The 19393-nt window shown below is 56.4% G+C and overlaps 1 protein-coding gene across 6 annotated transcripts in view; it reads left to right on the top strand.

The window, feature by feature from the left end:
• The window catches only part of SEMA4B (semaphorin 4B), a 90140-nt gene that overhangs the window by 68287 nt on the left and 2460 nt on the right, over positions 1-19393 (top strand). For all 6 annotated transcript variants that reach the window (XM_087856635.1, XM_087856636.1, XM_045812991.2 and 3 more), the window contains 11 exons: positions 12258-12421; positions 12583-12645; positions 14206-14304; positions 14965-15076; positions 15351-15464; positions 15605-15756; positions 16616-16797; positions 16919-17069; positions 17941-18151; positions 18234-18349; positions 18575-18741. In XM_087856635.1, the coding sequence (XP_087712761.1) occupies positions 12258-12421; positions 12583-12645; positions 14206-14304; positions 14965-15076; positions 15351-15464; positions 15605-15756; positions 16616-16797; positions 16919-17069; positions 17941-18151; positions 18234-18349; positions 18575-18741 (1531 nt within the window). The remainder of the gene's footprint in view (positions 1-12257; positions 12422-12582; positions 12646-14205; positions 14305-14964; positions 15077-15350; positions 15465-15604; positions 15757-16615; positions 16798-16918; positions 17070-17940; positions 18152-18233; positions 18350-18574; positions 18742-19393) is intronic.

Below are 19393 nucleotides of genomic sequence, written 5' to 3'. Positions count from 1 at the left end.
TTATTGTTACGTGTTAAGCGCAGGCTTCATTCTTGCACATCCTGCACAGAACCAGGGTGACTGCCTGGGGTGGGGGTGGTGCTGGTGTGTTCATTTGACCACAGTCCCTTGGGTGCTCCATCTCATTAAGTGAGGATAAACAAATGTATCCGGACCCAGGCCGACTGCCTTGCCACTTTCTCGGTTGTGGCCACAATTCTCTTTGTCCTTAGACCCTCTTAGCTCTGGGAGGAGGGAGATAAAGTGGGAACAAGTGCTCTGATGGGCTCCACTTACGGCCCTGGGCTAGCTCACAGAGCCATAGCGAGTGCAGCAGGTCTTGTGTCCACCTCTGGAACTGGCCGGGGACCAGTCAGAGGGTCACTGAAAGGCATAATTGGGGAGCCGTGAGGGGGAACCAAGAAGGCCTGCTTCCTGAGAGTGGCTAGAACACTTGGTGGTTATTACCCACACAGCTCTAAGACCTGGCCCACTTCCACAAATCTGTGACTATTGCCAGGCTCTGTCACACACCCAGCATCCCCCGCACAGGTCACTTGGTGCTTTGGTCTGGATGTCTGTGCACCTCTCTCCCCCAGATTCGTGTATGTTAACATCCACACTCCCAGAGGGCTGAGGCACAGGTTCACCTGTTGGGACTGGCACAGATGCACTGTGCAGAGGGGTCCCTCGGCAGGTTCAAAGCTCCTAGAAATGCAGCTGATACTCTGCTTTCCAAGCTGTGGCCCCTGTAAAAGACAAAGCTCCCGCTGTGTTCCTGAGACTGGGTCGGCCCAGAGGGAGCCTCTTTCTCTAGTCCCCCCAAAGCCCTGGAATAGTTAGCAGCACCCAACACCTGAACTCGTGAGCACACATCCATGCTTCACTGATATGCACCACACCCCGAAGGGCCTGCCTCCCTGGACTTCCTCCTGGCCCTTGATACAGGGAGCCCCAGAGGGGAATGCCCTGGTGATTAAACAGGCTCACCCTTGGAGCGTGGCCGCAGGCACACACAGGCAGTTTCCTGCCTCATCCTTGGGGGCTTGTTAGATGTTCCTGGCAGTGTGCCTATCCTGGGTAGGTCCAAGGTGACCATGGGGACTCTGGGCACAAGGGCCTATGGCCCCTCCCTCACAGAACAGGGAGAGAGGCATGGAGGGAGAGACTCTACCCTCCTTTCCTGCTACCTGTCCTCCCCTACTGCATTCCCACCGAAGCTCCCCAAGGGCCTGGATGCCTAGGGACAGTGAGCTGTGTCTGTGCTTTGAAACAAAGTGTCTAGAAGTGGAGCGTCCAGTTTATGTGTGGGGTCCTTCCTAGGGAACCCTCATTGCTATTAATCTGCAGCAGACTCCTGGGACCATGATGGAGGGGATCCCCCATTTCTGGTCTCGTCCAGTGTCCAAGAGGGGGAGGGGAGCTGGGGACTCCTGAGCCAGCTAGACAAGGAGAGGCCTTCAGGGGAAGTAACTTGTCTCTCTGGAAGGAATGCTTCAAAGAAGTGTGTGGAATTTTGGTTCTCTTGCCCTGGAAAGTGCAGATTGAAGTTCCAGGACCAAAGGCTCAGAAGAGAGCTGCTGAGTGGAAATAATGGCTCTGAGTGTGTGAGCTGCAAGGCCAGTGCCTCCCAGCCAGGCCGTGTGGAAAGAAACAAAGCAAACCTGCTCTTTTGGCTCATGAAAGTCTTATTGAGTTCCCTTATTTGGGCAATTAAGAGGAGTTATTAATTTCCCCCTGCCCCAGAAGTGCCTGTCTGGAAAGGTCTGGACAGAGTGTTTCCAAACCAGATTGGAAATAAATCCATAGGCCTTGCAAACTGCAGTCAACAAAACCCCATTGAGCCGAGGAACTGGGCATTGGCACAAATCAGCTGCCTGTCCTCGGATCCTGGAGTGGACACCCAGGGTCATGGCTGCCCCGAGGAGCCCCCAGTGCAGGCCGCTTTCAGAGTCTTGCTGGCTGATGACAGGCCTCCCTCCTGGATGTGGCCTCAACTCCACATGAGCGTTTGTCTTCAGCTCTGTGCTGTGGCCTGGCATCTTCATGGCCCTTCAGAGCCAAGTGGAAAGAGCTGTAACTATGGGCGCTAATAGCTGGGCTTTGAAGACTAGCTTGCCTCCTAACTGTACCACCTGGGGCAAGCTGGGAATAATGGCAGGACCCATCTCACAGGGCTCTGAGCGGATTACAGGAAATAATGTATGGAAAGCGTTTGGCGCGGTGCCTGGCACGTGCTCCGTCCCCAGTAAAAGGTAGCGGCCTCTCTGCGGTGGAAATTTCCTGCCTGCCTCACTTGGTGAGGTTATTTGCATCCGTTTGGTTGCCACTGAGTGCTGGCTGTAGGCAGGCCCTCTGCTAGCTGCCAAGACCGGCCAGGTCAGGGAATGGAACAGTGCAGGTCCCAGCCTCTGCTCTGGGATGGAAGCCAAGCAAGTCACCCAAGGGGTCCTGCTGAATTTAGTGCACTTTTCAAGGGCTCCTGGTTCAGCTCTTTGAAGTTCTTCTTTGCCCCTAAGAACCTCCTCTGCCTGGGGCCGGACCTCACCTCTCCCTCCGCCCTGCCCCTGGCTGGTTCCACGCTGCCCTGTGCATAACCCACATTTTCAGCTGGGTGTTGAAATGCCTGTAGGCCAGCCCAGCAAAACTCGAAGCTTGCACAAGTTTGGGGGCACATCTGGATACACCTGCACATTCATCCTCCATGCAGGGGAGACAGAAGATGACACAGAGCCCGGAGAAAAGGCTGGACTCGGCTTCTGTAGTCACTCTTTCCTTTGTCCCCTTCTTACAGGCTGTGACGCGACCCCCACGCTGCTCACTGCCGTGGGTGCTCAGGATGGGTGGAGAGACCTCTGATGGGGCCCTCCCTGGGGGTGAGGGGGAAGGGGAGCTTCTCTCAGCCCTCCCTGCCCCTCTTCTTGCTTTCTGTCCTCCCAGCCAGGCTCCCCTGTGTCCAGGATGGAGAGCGGCTCACGTGGAGCTAGCCGTCTTGGGACAGATGCCTGAGGTCCCGTAAAGGCTCCACCCCACCTCTCGCCATCGTCAGGCCACAGGCGAGCCCTTTTCTCTGTGACTAGCCCCGTGCAGTCTCCCTGGTCCTTTTTTAGCTGCCGCTGCTCTGTGAGCCTCTCTGAGCCTCCTCTGTGGTACGGGGCAGGACCGCCTCCAGCCTGTAGGCGGCACGGCTGGCGTCCTCACATTTGTGTTGTGGTGTTCAGTGCTTAGAAGAAGGTGGAAAGTAAAGTAATAGGTATAGAACTACCGTGGGCACCAGGCTCTTAGCTGTCTTGTTTCGCCCTACATGGTGGGTAAAGTTATCCCCATTTTATGGATAAGACCCCTGAGGTCCAGAGAGGTGAAGTATTTTGTCCAAGGCATATGGCTCTGCCACTGAGATCTGACATGTTTTCTGTGGGATCTCTCTGGTCTGCACTGATGGGTCCTCTGAAACGCCCATCTTGACAATTAGTAGGGTTCAGAGATGGGGGCATGCTGTGGGGAGGGGGTTTCGGTGGGTCCAGTAGGCAGAAACCTCTTATTTTATCATAACTCCTTCTAAACAGGGGCCAAATGAGCAGGCTCCCCTCCTTTTGTCCTCCCCTTGTTCCTCCTTGGAGAGGTGCTAACGGAAACAGGAAAGAAGGCGCCCAGGATGGGGCACCCACTGTGTGCCGGGTTCTGGAGATGGCATTGCTCCAGCCCGTGGGGAGACGTCTCAGACACAGGTTTGCACCCTGGGGGGCGGCAGGCCAGAGCCAGCCCGGAAATAGATTTTCTTTGCCTTCCAAATGTTTTAGGAAATTTTAATTAGTTGCTGATATTTAAAACTCAGGAAATGTAAGGTAAAAATCCAGTTTTCCAGCTCTTCTGGTGATCTGGCGAGGCTGGGCCCCCATTCCACTTAGCAGCCTGCGCTGGGGCTGAGTACCAGCCAGCTCTTCAGGGGGGTTCCTACCTCCAGGCGGCTGGAACCCCACCTGCCCTCGTCCCCTGTCTTCTGCATGAGTGGGCTTCTGGAGTGGCCAGAGTGCTGGCTGTTTACTCAGAGCGAGGGTGGGGAGGAGGAGCAGGGGGGCCTGGGTAGGGTCCATCCTGATGGTTGGCAGCCACCTAACCGGGGAGCGGGACTTGGCACTTCTCCACGCTGCATTTATCTGGCCTTTCCGTGTTCAGAGCTGCACAGTGATAAGTCAGTGGTCAGTGATAAGTCAGGACTTACACATGGGCGGTGTGGCTCCCCTTTGCACCCCTCGTGACCTCTCTCCTGTCAGCTGTCATGCTTCTGTCTGGGCCCTGAGCTCCCAGGACTGAGTGGTCAGTGCCTTGGGGAGAGGGCCGAGCAGGGCAGTGCTCCTCAGGCACACTCTGGTGAGCTACAGGCCTCGGGACCTTTAGGCTGCCCTCTTTGAATCTCGGACCTTTCCCTGGACCAGAGTACCTGAGTTGGTACTTAGCATTCATTCAATGACCTGTTTCTTGAACAACTCCTTAGACCTTACTTGGCCAGATGGTACAAATTCCCTGCTTCTCAAGGAGCCCTCAGCCAGGTGGAGGAGACAGACACAGAAAGCCCGTCAGCAAACCACGTGGCCCGGGTGCCGTGAGAGGTGTGAAGGGCAGGTGACAGGCGCAGAGAGGGGGCCTTCACCCAGCTGCGGATTCAGGAAGGCCTCCTGGAGGAGGTAAAACCAAGCTGAGTCTCAAAGGATGAGTAGGAATTGGTGAGAAGGAAGGGCGTTCCAGGCCTGAATAAAGAGGAGGGACGAGAACTAGGACCTTGACTTGCAGCTTGCTGTCACTCAGTTGAAGCAGGGGAGACTGGCGAGGGCTGGCGAGTTAGGGGCTTGGACAGTGGGGCACAGCGAGGGTTTATACAGGCCCAGGACAGTTCCAGAGAGCCCTCTGGCTGCAGCATAGAGGCTGGGCTGGGGGCAGGGACCCGTTGGGGGGCTGTTGGGATTTCCCAGGTGGGAAAGGTGCTGGCCTGGTTCAGGACTGTGGTAGCAAAGATCGTGAGTGGGATAGATTTAGCAAGTAGTGATGAGGGGAAATGGGCAGGATTTGATTATGGATTGGATGTCCGTGGGGTGAGGGAGAGGGAGGAAGGAACCTGTCTAGGTTTTCAGTGGGTGACACAGGATACAAGAGCCCAAGCCAAAGGGGGTGGTGGTGGGCGGCGGCCATGGCAGGTCTCCCACTGGATAGAAGATCTGCACTGAATGGTGGGATCTGGGGGGTTGCCAGTGTCCGGATTGTTGAAGCGATGGGTGTGGGTGTGTGATCTCGAGGCCAAGGGCAGACCCCAGGGGACGGCATTAAAGAGCGGACTCTGGAGTGGCTGCAGTTGGGTTAATGACACAGATGCCAGAGTGCCAGCCCAGGTTCCAGTCCTGGCTCCACCACTCTTCCTAACTGGCCGACGGCAGGCAGCTCTCCCCTGAAAACCTCAGGTGTAAGACCTCCTTCACAACCGCCTACAAGGACTCCATGCATTCGTCCATTTAGAATGTGTACTGGGTGCTTCTGTAAGTTAGCTCTTGGAGGGGTGGAGGCCTAGAAGGAGTGGGAGGGAGATGGGAAGTGACCCTGAGGCCAATGCAGCCCACACCTGGGGGACAGGGGACCCCCACCAGGCTGGGTGCTGCAGAGCCCATGCCCCTCGGTGTCTGAAGTTTGGCAGTGAGGTGATGTCTGGCCCCTGGCGAGTGTGGGGCTGGTTGAGGCCTGACTCCCAGTCAAGGGGTGAGTGGGAGGTGAGGAATGGAGACAGCTCTGGGCGGCTCTTCTCTTCAGGAGCTTGGCTGCAGAGGAGAGCAGGGAGGCCCACAGATTTCTAGGATGAATATTGAAGAAAAAACGGCTTTCTGAGACGCACAGGTTGATGACACGGGGCTTGGCCTCTGAGAGATAGGGGGGCAGTGGGAAATTGAGGTTGTTCATACCCGATGGTCCCAGTTTCTTCAGAAAACAGGAGACGTGTGTGAGGGAGGAAGGTGGACTCTTGGGCATTCCGGAGAGAGGGCTTGTTAGGGAACAGCCAACCCCTGAGCCCAGGGCTGGAGGAGCTGCCCTTGGTCCTGGTGGAGGTGATGGCAGCTCATGACAGGTCCTGGGTTAGGGCCCTGTTGGCCAGGTGGGTACCAGGTGGTGGTTGTCTTTGAGGGGCGAGGGGCCACCTGGTGATTCTGGCAGGAGCTCTTGGCCCACTCGCTGGAAGCCATAGCCGTGGCCATTTGGGAAGTGGGCTTCCCTAAGTATGCCTGCCCCAGGAACAGGGGATGCTTCTAGGCTGGGTTCCCTTGACTTCCTACCTCTTTCTTGGCTACCTCAGCATGGGGAGGACTTTTGGCCCACAGCCTCTCTTTCCTTGCAGAGAGTAATCCTTCCCTGGTTGGGGAGTCTGCCCTGGTACCGGCCTGGTGACTGTAGTTTGGCCCGCCGCTTCCGGTCCCTCGGGCTGCCCTGCCACAGCACTTGGGCGGTGCGGTGTAGAGGGAGGATGTGCGTCCAGGGCGGCTGACGTGCCCTCGTTTGCTGCTGAGTCAGCAGTCCTGCCCTAGGAGTGGTGCTCCTGCAGATGCAGGTGGGTCTAAGAGTCCAGTGTGACGCCTTGGTGGAGAAGAGGTACTCTCATGGAGCCTCTCGGGAGGCTCCCGGGCACTTGTCCCGGGGCCCAGACCCCTTTCTGGGGACTTTGTGATTCGAGCTGAGGGGCAGCGAGCTGCCTCCCTGCACGGGGAGCACCTTCCCGCCTCTTCAGTCCTTGGAGAAGCTGGTGTTTTCTGGCCTCATCCTGCTGGGGCCTGCGGGGGTCAGGATGTTAAGGCCAGGTCAGTGTCAGCTGTGGTGCCAGGAGCCACCGTGGAGAGAAAGGTGGGGTGGTGCTCTGACTCACGGCCCTGCTGCAGCTCGTTGGCTCGGCTGGGTGGAGACCGTGCTAAGCCCTATTCCCGTCTCACCCCAGAGAGCTCCGAGCTTCCGGCTGAGTCACAGGGAAGGGGAGAAGCTCTAGCTGAGGCTGGGGGCTGAGTTGTTCCCGCATCACTTCCTGCGGAGAGCCCCAGGCCCCAGGGCTGGGGGAGCGGGGCCCTGCAGGTCGCTGTGACGCGCCCCATCCCACGTGCCCTCTCCAAGGAGGCAGCCCCAGGCCAGCCCCTGTGCTACCTTCCTGGAGCTCCGGGGGAGCCACCACCAGCTCAGGCCTGCCCAGGGTGGACAGAAAGGTTTCATCTGCCCAGGAGAACCGGCCACAGCCTCAGGCAGACCAGTTTTCTCTCTACTGGACTAACCCGCTGGGTAGAGGACGTGGAGGATGTGTGAGCAGCACAGGCCGCCCAGGAGAGCACACACGACGCTCTCTCTGCCACACAGAGAGCAGCCTAGAAGCTAAGGCTGCCTCCGAGGTGTGCTAACACTCACAGGGAATGGAGTACACCAACAACCCTCCCAGTCACCTCTCCATGAAAAGCAACCCAGAGCAAACACACAAGCATGGACAAGCCTTGTGGTAGGGTGCACAGACACACACACACACACACACACACACACACACACACACACACACCTCAGCAAGCTCAGGCAGGGCCCACACAGACGTCTGTATAGTGACTCTGGAGGTGACCGCAGGCACCTGGGCAGGAATGCCACGCAGAACACCACGGAGCAAAATCCCGCTCAGGTACACGGCACGTCCTGCGACACCCGTCCGGCTTCAGAGCTGATGCTCTGGCCGTGAGACCCCCGTGTGACCAGCTGCAGACCTGGCTTAGGCATCGCCCCTCGTGAGTTTTTTTAACCCTGAGGACGAGGGAGGCCCAGCGCTTCCAAACAGCCCTGCTCTGCTGGCAGCCCTCGCTGGGCTGGATTTTCCTGCAGGGCTTTCGGATTTTGTTTTTGATCCAGTCAAGGGTTGATCGCGTGCCAGACACCATGCCGACACTCGGCTAACGTGTGCACAGTTGTTCTGAGTGAAGCTCTCGGTAAATGTGGGTTATTATGTACGTTGTTATTTACATACATAATCTAATTTCTTCTCATAACAGCCCTATGAGGAAAGGTGCTATTATCCCCATTTTACAGATAAGGAAAGCGAGGCTCCAAGATGTTAAGTGGCTTGTCCTGGTGGCAACCATGGTTAGGTGACAGAGGCAGCGTTTGAAGCCAGGCCTCTGACTCCTGAGCCTATACTCTTAATCTGTCTCGTCAGATTCCCCAGTTGGGAAGCCAGCCCCGTGGCCCAGCCCTGGTGAAGTCCACTGGGCCAGGGGACCACGGGGGAGCAAGGCCTTCAGGACGCCACAGCTTTGGTCTGAGAGGCTCAGGGCAGGGGGACAAAGGACGAGAATGCGCAGAAGGGGAATGCGTGGTATCGGGCCCCTCGCCCACCTCTGTCCTATTGCCATTTCCTTGACTGTACTCCCAGTATGACTGGAGGAGGTGCGGCCGGGTGGGGTCGTGAGTCGCTGGCGCCCTGGCTGTCCTTCCAAGCTGGCCGCGCTCTGTCTACATGACCTTTGGCAGTTTTCCACTCCCTCCCAGGCCCGAGTAGGGCTGAGCTGCCACCTGGATGGCAGCTTATCTCTGACCTTCGGCATTTCTGTGTCTGGATGGATTCTGAGTGCAGCCTCCTGCCTAGACTTCCAGCCCGCCCTGGGGAGATGCCTCGCCTGTGCGGGCAGATAAGCGTTGGCAAATTTGAGACACAGCCCTTGCCTTCTGAGAACCGCAAAGGAGATGTGGAAGATGTTTGCCCGAGTCTCCCGGACTCCTCCTCGTGAGGCCACTGGGAGTTGTATTTTCCTCATTGTCCCCATGATGTGTGTGAGACAGCTAAAGGTCAGTGACCCGGCGCCTGCACTGCCGTCCAGAGGCCCTGCATGGTGCTCCTCACGGGTGGTCGGTGGGCCTCCCTCTTCACAATCACCTGGGAGCTCGTAAAATCGCACATGGTCAGGCCATCCTAGGTCTGCGGTGGCAGCATCTGTAGGGCAGGCCTGGACCTGGAGGTCAGGCCTTTCGGGCGATTTTGCTGCATCCTGGAGTTGGCTGCCCAGGGGTTCTTCGGGAAGGAGACCTCTTAAGCCAGCCTGCCACCAGAGCTGCTTTTGTGCTGTGGGGCTTTGTGTAAGTGGCCTGGTCTCTCTGAAGATTGGTTTCTTCCTTTGTAAACTGGGGATAACTACAGTGCGTACCTCGCAGGGCTGTCATTGGCCTGCGGGGCTTAATATCTGCACATTTGCCCCACTGCGCCCTCCCGGGTGTGGACCTGTGCTGGCCAACGGGAGGGGCCTCTTCAGGGGGCGACTTCCTAGGAGCAGAGCATGAAAAGGTCAGGCTGTTCCAAAAGGTCATCGGCACATAGTGCAAGCAACGCAATTGGGCCCCATTGTGTTTGGAAATTTCGTGGTTGGGAAAAGTGGGGGATTAGTCCTAGAAACTTTTTTTGGGCTTCCCAGCGTGTAGAGTGCGGGTAAGTGGTGAGAAGTTGGGAACTGGGGTCAGAAGACCTAGAGTCTCGTGCAGTTCTGGGCTTTATAGTTCCAAGACAGGCCTCGACTGCTGCGGGGCATAGCTGCCCTACGGTTTCAGCACCAGAGTTTGGGGTCCGGATGTGAGGCGTGACTTTCCCCATGAATTCCCAGTGCCCCCTCCCCCCCACTTCCAGCTTTGCTCCTAGAGCATCATAAGACTCCCAGCTACAGAGCCACACCCATTCTCCCATCGATTCCTGCGCTGGTCACCTTGCCTCCTCACCCTCACCGGGAGACATTGTGAAGAGCGGCCTTGGGAGTTCTGTCATCCTGTTTGCTGGCGGGATGCTATCCATCCCATGTCCCCTTGGCTTTGCTAGGACGTCCCACCTGAGGGCTCCCTTCAGCATTAGTGGCTAGACAAAAAGCTTAGCTTCTCCAGAATGGCTGCCATGTGTTCCTCTTCTTGGACAGTGAGAACAAGGTCACTCTGTTTCCCTTTTCTCCTCAGCCACCAGGAGGCTCGGCATTAAATGCACAACCCATCTCTAGTAGCTGTGTGAAGATCTCTTCTGACCTGCTCATGTGAACATGCCCTTACTCTCCAGTTTAGGTGTTTTCCTTGAATTTGTGTTTGGTGCCTTTTTTTTTTTTTTTCTCTGTTCTTGATTTTAGTGTTTACGTTTCACTGCGTTCTTTTCTTTGTTTTCTCGCCCTTTGTGGAACCAGGCTGGGGGTCCGTAAAAACACTCACCACGTAACAGCACATGAAGCTGTCTTCACAAGTGCTTTTTGGCATGTTCTCCTGTTGGTGCCTCAGCTTCATGAGACCGTGTCTGTTTGCGTGGTCATAATCTGTTGGTCAGATAGGAGATACCTGAGGCCGGGCAGGGCGGCTCATTTCTGCTTGTTTTTCATTTCTTATCAGCTGCTTCGGATTTTTTAAATAATTTCTCTTCAAACCCATTAGTTGCTCAAGGCGCAAACGGTACCCTGGTTGGTTAGATATGTGCATTTCTTTCTTTTTTCCTTCTATTTCTTTCGCATTACACAAGAGTAACCTGCTAATTATAGAATCCAAACATGACAAGTAAAAAGGAAAAAAAAATTACCTATACTCCCACCAGGGATGCCAATTTTCAGCATTTTGTGATTCATCCTCCTGGATTTTTTTCCCACTTCTTTTTTTTCTCCATCTTTTTCTGTTTATACTTTTCCCACAAAAAATAAGATCTAACTAGACTTACTGTTTTATAACTGTCATCGTCACTTGGTGGTAGATAATTAGAAATCTTCCCTGTTATTATGTTTTTTTTTTTTTTAAGATTTTATTTATTTATTTATCTATTTGATAGAGACAGCCAGCGAGAGAGGGAACACAAGCAGGGGGAGTGGGAGAGGAAGAAGCAGGCTCATAGCAGAGGAGCCTGATGTGGGGCTCGATCCCACAACGCCGGGATCACGCCCTGAGCCGAAGGCAGATGCTTAACCTCTGTGCTACCCAGGCGCCCCTGTTATTATGTATTTTATAACAATGAAAGGTATTTCAAGTTTGTATCCAGGATACATGCACATAATTCGTTTTTAAGCGTGGAAGTACTTACTGTGAAAAGTGACCAATGCCTCCGTCATCCCCAGCCTCGGGCCTGGTTAAGGGGACGACTTTTAAATCAGTTAGACTTTTGTTAATACAGTGGTTTCCTCCATTGGCTTCAGTAAAATGCTTGCACCACTCTTTCTTGGCTTACCTGATTTACTGCTTTGCTACTGAGAAAAAGAAGGCTTTCCATCACTTCCATCAGCCTTCCCCACCTCCTGCAAACATTCTTCTACCGCTATATTGGGTTGCCTCTGTAATTTAGTCCTGAGGGGCGCCCGGCTGGCTCGGTCCGTAGAGCATGTGACTCTTGATCTTGGGGTCATGAGTTCAAGCCCCATGTTGGGGGTAGAGGTTACCAAAAAAATAAAGAAACTTAAAAAAAAATTTTTTTTTATACTTAAACCTCAGTTTCTTATTCCATTAACTGTTGACAATATCTTGTGGCCCTCTTTGCTGTCCCGAAGAGAGAGAGACTCCCATTTTTTTCCGTAACAACCCTGGTACCCAGCATCACAGCATGTCTGTGTTGTACAGTCAGGTTCCTGAGGTCAAGGTTGGTAACAGTGTGCATTCTGTTCTATAACCGTAAATCCTCCACCAGGGACTGTGAGCTGGGGGTAAGAGGTAAAGACCAGGGCCCCGAGTCTGCTTCCCTCGGCCATCGTAAATCGTTTGCTGCAGGACCAGGGTGGGGTGGGCTGTCCTTACAGGTCCTTCTCCTTGGATCTGATGCCACTCGAAGGCTCCTTTCTTTTATTCTATTACATGTTCAAAACCCATCACTTAATATTTTAGTTTGCTTCATTTTTGACCATGCCTCTCTTGATTTTGCTTGTTTTTCTGGTGTTTCTAATACAACATCAGTTTTAGCGGCTGCATCATATCCGAGAGTGTGGTGTTAATAATGTCCTTTCATCTAGTCCCCTATGGTTGGACACTTAGGTTGTTGCCAAGTTTTCACTAATGTGAATGGCGCTGTAGTAGATGTTCTTTTACGTTCATCTCTGTGCGTTTGTGTCTTACATAATGTTTGAGGGTCCAGGAATGCTGTTCCCCTTTCAGCCTAATCCGCCCATCACCAGCTCCTTGCCATGTGCTGCTTTGCTCACTTCCCTTCCCTCAAATCGGCCCATCCTCGAGGTTGGTAGGAGAAGTTTCTCGTGGGAGGCATGGCCCCCAGGTAATGTCCGTCTTCCTCCCTCCAGGCTCCAAAGAGCGGCCGTTCCTCAGATTTGGAGCGGAAAACGTCTCCAACTACACAGCCCTTCTGCTGAGCAGGGATGGCAGGACTCTGTATGTGGGTGCCCGAGAGGCCCTTTTTGCTCTGAACAGCAGCGCCAGCTTCCTGCCTGGCGGGACGTACCAGGAGGTGAGATGACTCCTGGGTCTGGCTAGGCTGGGCAGAGGATGGCAGGGGGCGGATGGACGGAAAGATGGACCTTCTGGGTGTGAAGATGCTGCCAATGGGAGAGGAGGGACCGGGCACCCCCTCCATTCCCACCTGCACGCTCCCCTGCTCTTGTTCTGCAGCTGCTGTGGAGTGCAGACGCCGAGAGGAAGCAGCAGTGCAGCTTCAAGGGCAAGGACCCACAGGTGAGCTAGCCGCTGGAGGCCACCTGGGCCGAAGGAGGGGTGGAGAGCGGTGCGCCGGGCCCAGCATGGAGGCAGCTTTGGGAAAAAGGGCTTAGGCTTCAGAGATGGCCACACCTGGCTTTGGCCCTTTACTTAACTATCTCTGTGACCCGGGACATGTAGACTGGCCTCTCTGAGCCTTAGCGTCCCCACCTGTAAAATGGGGATGATGATACCTCTCTTACAGGACTTGCCATGAGGCTTCAGTGAGCTGGTACGTGTAGGGCACCTGCCTAATCAGAACCGAATAAAGTCAGCTTCCAGCAAGAGCAGTGACTGGTATCCCTCTGCGGATGGGCTGAGGGAGCAGGTCTGACCCATCCTGGGGTGGTTTTGGCCAGACCACTGGGCATGGGGGTCTGGTCCAGCCTGGGGTTCTCCTGGAGGACTCCCCACTATTCCTGGAGACCTCTTGTCCTGTGTGTAGCAGGAGGCGGCTGAGGTGAAGGCCGAAGAGCCCCAGACTTGAGTTCAGACACAGATTCAAGTCCTGACTGCCCCCGACTTCTTTTAATGGACAAACGGTTATTAAGCACGTACTCTGTGCCCAAGTCCTTTTAGACACTGGCAATACGATTATGAAAAAGAAGAAAGAACAACAGGCAGAATGCAGCCACTGGAACAGGTAGTCAGGCCACACCTCGTTAAGAAAGTGACATTTGCGTCAGGACTACATGTTGCTGAGGGAGTTGGCTGTGGGATTCCTGGAGAACGGGCAGGACTGGACTTAATCTGAGCGAGGTGTTTGGGGAACCACCAGCGGCCTGGACAGGGGAGTGCTGTGGTTGGCATGTGTTTAAAAAGGGTCACTCTGGCTGCCGTGGTGGAGAGTGGCCTCTGTGAGGCAGGGGCAGAGGGAGGGAGCCCAGTGAGGGGGACCAGACGGGGGTGACACCAGTAAAGGAAGTGAGAAATGGTCAGATTCCGGATGTAGTTTAAAGATGGGCCCACCAGGACTTCCTGATGGGAGATCGGGGGTAGGAGGGGAGTCTGAGAGAGGAGTTGGGGCTGACCGCGAGTTTTGGGGCCTGAGCAGCTGAAAGGGGAAAGGTCTTGAGGATAAAGTGTTTGGGGAACAGTCAGATGCTTTGTTGGAGACACCTGCTAGACACCCTTGCAGAGGCGATCATGAGTCTGGGGTCCGGGGTCCTGCTCTGGGCTGTGGCTTACCTCACCAGGCAGGTGTGGAGGACCAGAGGTTTTCACTGAGGTTCCAAAAAAAGACCTCTGGGGGCCAAGACACCCCAAGGGGGAGGGCTTCTGTGCCTTCACTCCCAGACTGAAGAGAAGTTTACCCAACGCAGAACTGGCCGAGCCCCCAGGTTCCCCTGCAGCACACACACTCCGTGGACCTGTCTGCTCTGCCCCAGGACCCTGCTGGATTCTCATCTGCGCTGGGGTTTGAGGAGCGCCAGAGAGCAGAAGCTTGCCCCGCACGCCCCGCACATGCCGGTGTTGAGGGCCTGGCGGCGCCCCCTGGTGGCGTGCTTGGGCCTGACCTCCTCTTCCCTCCTTCCCCAGCGCGACTGTCAGAACTACATCAAGATCCTCCTGCCTCTGAACAGCACCCACCTGTTCACCTGCGGCACGGCGGCCTTCAGCCCCCTGTGCACCTACATCGTGAGTGCCCCTCTCTGCCCGGGCTCGCTTGTGGCTGGCCTGGGAGCCGCCCGTCTCTCTGTGTCGGGAGCTGTCGCCCAGCCCCGGTGCCTGGTCCAGGGCCGGGCCCAGGGTGAAGAAGCTTTGGGGGAACAGTGGGTCTGAGAGCCCTGAGGCCCAGCCCCAGATCTGGTGGCTGGGGTGGCCGGTGTGGGGGCGGGGAGGGGAGCAAGGGAACACCCCGGGCACAAAGGTCCCGGCCAGCCCAGGACTCATACCCTCTCTTGCTTCCTCAGGCTCTCCCTTGCCCTCACTCAGTTCCACAGCCCACCTCCCACGCCCCTCCTCACACGCACTCACTGTCACGTTTCTGTTTTACACACACCTTAGCAGAGGGTGGGAGCACTGCCTTTGGAGTCAGACACACCCGGGTTTGAATCCAGCTGCTGCCCCTTCTGAGTCCTGTCACGTCTCTTCTGTGGTCACTGGGGCTAGGAGTGTCCACCACAGACGGTCCTAGCAGCCAGGGCCCGCGCTGCGCTCTGGGTGCAGAGATGAGGAGGGTGGTCTGCCTCCCACTTCACCCCTCCAGAGCTGCCTTCTCTGGCACACCCCCTCCTTCCCTCCAAGCCCGCCCATTCCCTGGTGTGCCCCTGAGCTCTTCTGTCTGCTTCCCTGCAGAATGTGGAGAGCTTCACTCTGGCGCAGGACGAGGTGGGGCACATCCTCCTGGAAGATGGCAAGGGTCGTTGTCCCTTTGACCCCAATTTCAAGTCCACGGCCCTGGTGGTTGGTGAGTGTTGGGGGCAGAGTGGCAGGATGAGTTCGGTGAGGCTCCGTGTGGGGGGTGGGAAGGTGGGCAGCATAGGTCCCAGGCCTGAGCTGGTGGGGCCCCCGCCAGGCTGAGTCCCGGGGGGCGCAGAGTGACCCTTGGGTTTGGCTCTTCCCAGTTCCCACTCCCCTGTCCACCTCAAGCGAGATAGGCAGTGCTGGGGTCACTCTGGGTCCTGAGTAGGGAGAAGGGGCTGTGCTGAGGAGCCGTTCCCATGGGAATGTTCTCTTGGCAGATGGTGAGCTCTACACCGGAACTGTCAGCAGCTTCCAAGGGAATGACCCAGCCATCTCCCGGAGCCACAGCCTCCGCCCCACCAAGACCGAGAGCTCCCTCAACTGGCTCCAAGGTGAAGTCCTCCCCACGCACCCAGTGGGCAGTGCCCAGAGCCCAGGGAGGGGCACGCTCTCCTTTCAGGGCCAGACCAAGAAGGGTCTCTCGCTGTCTGGGATTCCCAGGCTGACCCTGCACTCCCCATTGGTCCCACAGACCCAGCGTTTGTGGCCTCGGCCTATATTCCTGAGAGCCTGGGCAGCTTGCAAGGGGACGATGACAAGATCTACTTCTTCTTCAGCGAGACTGGCCAGGAGTTTGAGTTCTTTGAGAACACCATCGTGTCCCGCATCGCCCGCATCTGCAAGGTGAGGGGGGCAGCCCACCCAGAGACCCCAAAGTCCCCCCGGTACAGGATCAGGAAACACCAGGAGGCCTCTTCTGTCCTCCAGGAGGAACAGCTTGGCTAACTGCTTTTCTCTCTCTCCTTTTAAATTGACATAGCTCTTACGTTTTTTCCTTTTTAAGAAAATGCGGAAAGTACAGAAAAGTACACACAAAAATCACTTACAATGTAAAGACGCGGTGTGGCATCGCGACAAAGAGCAGAGACTCCAGCCAGGCTACCTCAGTTCCGACCCCACTGGTCCTGTGACCTTGGGCAAGTCCCGTGCCCTCTCAGTGAGCCTCCCCATCTGTTCAGTGGGCACGATAAGACCGTTCTCAGAGTTGTTACGTGAGCTAAGTCTATCCCCGGAAGGCTTTTAGGAGTGTGGTAGGCAACAACTAAACGTTGACTGTTAGCGTTAGAATCCTCCTGCTGCACCACAGGTGATTAGAACGTTCCTTGGTAATCTATTTTCTTTTGGTGTCCGTGTAAATATATAGGTGTTTATATTATTAAAAGACTTTACAAACGGGAGTTCTACTGCAGTGCGGGTACTTAGGGTCCCTGTTCGCGGGGAATCGTGACCTCTTTCCCTGTGTGTAGGCAGACCCCCGTCCGTTCCGGGTACTCTGCAGTAAGGAAGGCACCCTTGTTTACTCGGCCAGCCACCCAGTGATGGGACCTGGCTGCGTGTCTTCCTGATTTTAAACGGAGCTCTTCCCTGGCTTTGGCTGGCCCCTCTGGTGTCTGTGTAGCTACCACTGGGAAGGGGCCACAGGGGGGTCCAGGCTCCCTACCCTGGCCTGTGCGTAAGCCCGGCCTCTCTCTCCCTCCCCCAGGGGGACGAGGGCGGCGAGCGGGTCCTACAGCAGCGCTGGACGTCCTTCCTGAAGGCCCAGCTGCTATGCTCGCGGCCGGACGACGGCTTCCCGTTCAATGTGCTGCAGGACGTCTTCACGTTGAGCCCCAGCCCGCAGGACTGGCATGACACCCTGTTCTACGGGGTCTTCACATCCCAGTGGTACGGCCCCCGGAACCTAACTGGAGATGGGAGGGCGCGGGGGATGACCGGAACTGGGCCCAAGAGCTGGCCGCATCCCACGCCCAGGGCTCCTGGGTTCATCCAGCCATTTCCTTTGTAGGCACAGGGGGACCACCGAGGGCTCTGCCGTCTGCGTCTTCACCATGAGGGACGTGCAGAATGCCTTCAATGGCCTCTACAAGGAGGTGAACCGTGAGACACAGCAGTGGTATACGGTGACCCACGCAGTGCCCACACCCCGGCCTGGAGCGGTGAGTACTGGGTGCTGACGAGCTGGCTCCCCACAGCCTGCTGGCTTCTCTGAGTCTGTTTTCTTATCAAGTGGGGACCAAAGCCCAGGCCTGCTTGTCTTACTGGTTTGGATGTGGCTATAAATGTTGGAATGCCTGGAACCTGCCTCAGGGTGAGCCAGTGTGCTCCCATCCAGACACTTAAGTGTGTGCTTTTGTCATTGTCCCTTTGCTTGTGCCTCTCCCCTACTCAGCTGTGGGCTCCTTATCTAGTGATTGGGTGAGTGGCCCAGCCATGGGGACACCATCGTTCGGTCCTTCCAGCCTCAGAGGCTTCCTCCCAAAGCAGACCTTAAAACAAGGATATAGTGTCAGCAGTTGATATGGAAGGTGACTCCAGGAAGCACCATGAGGGAACAGGAAAGTGAGAGGGGGGAGCAGAGCCAAGGAAGAGTGTCACTGTTCCCGTCGTGGGCTGTCCCCAACCTGGGCCTCAGTTCCCTGGGGCCCCGAGAGGGTACCTTCTGACCCCCACACTAGGAAACCCGGCCGGCCAGGGCTTCCTTTGAGCACTGGCGAAAGGAGCAGGAAGGGTGGTTGTGCTTCTTGAAGCCTGGCTGAGGCTGAGGGGCCTGGGCAGGAAGGGGAACTGGCCCTGCCAGCCAGGGCCCTCGGGTGCCCCTCACCCAGGCTCTGCCCTTGGGCCTCCACATCAGCGCGTTGGCCGCATGCAGAACCACAAGTGATGTGCCATGGCTTCCGAGCGGTGGGCAGATACCCCTCCTGTCCACCGGGGAGTCCGGACCGGTAGTCCTGGCCGCGTCTCCAGGCGTCCCCTCCCGCGTGCGGCCCTCCGCGACTCTCCATCTCACGCCGCCGTCTCCTCCTCCAGTGCATCACCAACAGTGCCCGGGAGAGGAGGATCAGCTCGTCCCTGCAGCTCCCAGACCGCGTGCTGAACTTCCTCAAGGACCACTTCCTGATGGACGGGCAGGTCCGCAGCCAGCTACTGCTCTTGCAGCCCCGGGCCCGCTACCAGCGAGTGGCCGTCCACCGTGTGCGTGGCCTGCACCGCACCTACGACGTGCTTTTCCTGGGCACCGGTGAGTGCCGACCGCAGGGCAGGTTCAGGGGCCGGGAGCCCCGGCTGTTGGGAGATGGGCCTGAGTGCCGTCCGTGTTCCAGGTGATGGCCGGCTGCACAAGGCGGTGGACGTGGGCTCCAGGGTGCACATCATTGAGGAGCTCCAGATCTTCCCACCGGGACAGCCCGTGCAGAGCCTGCTCCTGGACACCGGCAAGGTGAGCGGGAGGAGCCCGAGGGAGCGCGCCTGGGTGCCCCTCTGCTCTTGACAAGCACCCTGGCACCACCAGGATGGAAAGATCAGGCTCGTAGCATAAGCCAGCAGAGAGTGGGGTGCCCGGGAGCACGAGAGGAGGCTCCTTGGGGAGTGGCCGGCTGTGGCTGTGGGCGGTGGCCCTGGCTGCCCGCGCTCGCCTCTCATCGCCGTGTCTATGTCCACACAGGGGCTGCTCTATGCCGCCTCCTACTCCGGTGTGGTCCAGGTGCCCGTCGCCAACTGCAGCCTCTACCAGAGCTGCGGGGACTGCGTGCTCGCCCGGGACCCCTACTGTGCTTGGAGCCGTTCCAGATGCAGACACATCAGCCTCTACCAGCCTGAGACGGCCTCCAGGTGAGAGCTGCTGCCGGCCCTTCCCACCTGTCCATCCCTGTGCGCGGCCCCACAGCACCTTCCCTAGGCCCTCTGTAGAATCCCCAGGCGGCCGCCTCTGTGTCCACGCTCGGAAGTGCTCTGGTTCAGTTAGTAAATGATGTTTGCCTGACCCATCTGTAGAGCCGGGGACCTCATTTTGTACATTTGGTAAAGTATGAAGGGTCCCAGTTCTGAAAAGCCTTGCAGGAGACTGGGGGCTGGCGCATGAACGTGTTTAACGAAAAGTAAGAGCCGCTCGACAATCCATTAACGAACGGGTTAAAAATCGCTTTCAGAAGCACTAAATTGGGTTGGAAGATGTCTGTGTAGAAAACTTGAAAAGTAGAGAAATAAGTGTAAACAAAAATGATCCCGAATCCCACCACCTAGAGAGAGTTGCAGTGAGATTTTGATATATGCCCTACCAGGTTTTTCTATATATGTGTGAAATAAACAAAAATAGATGTATTTTAAATAAAAATGGACTCTGTCCCACTTGTAGTGTCCTTGCTTCACGCTCAGGGAGCCCTGGTGCCAGTTTTATATTTCAGAGAATCTCATTTGAGCACACGTGTGGGCCCCCGGAAGGACGCGCCCAAACTGCCACCTGTCACGATCACCACCGGCTGGT

The sequence above is a fragment of the Ursus americanus genome, chromosome 28, assembly GCF_024610735.1.
Source record: "Ursus americanus isolate L20-20 chromosome 28, mUrsAme1.1.p, whole genome shotgun sequence".
Taxonomy (NCBI): domain Eukaryota; kingdom Metazoa; phylum Chordata; class Mammalia; order Carnivora; family Ursidae; genus Ursus; species Ursus americanus.
Note: the sequence above shows the minus strand (reverse complement) of the source record. Positions and strands in the feature narration are given on the sequence as shown.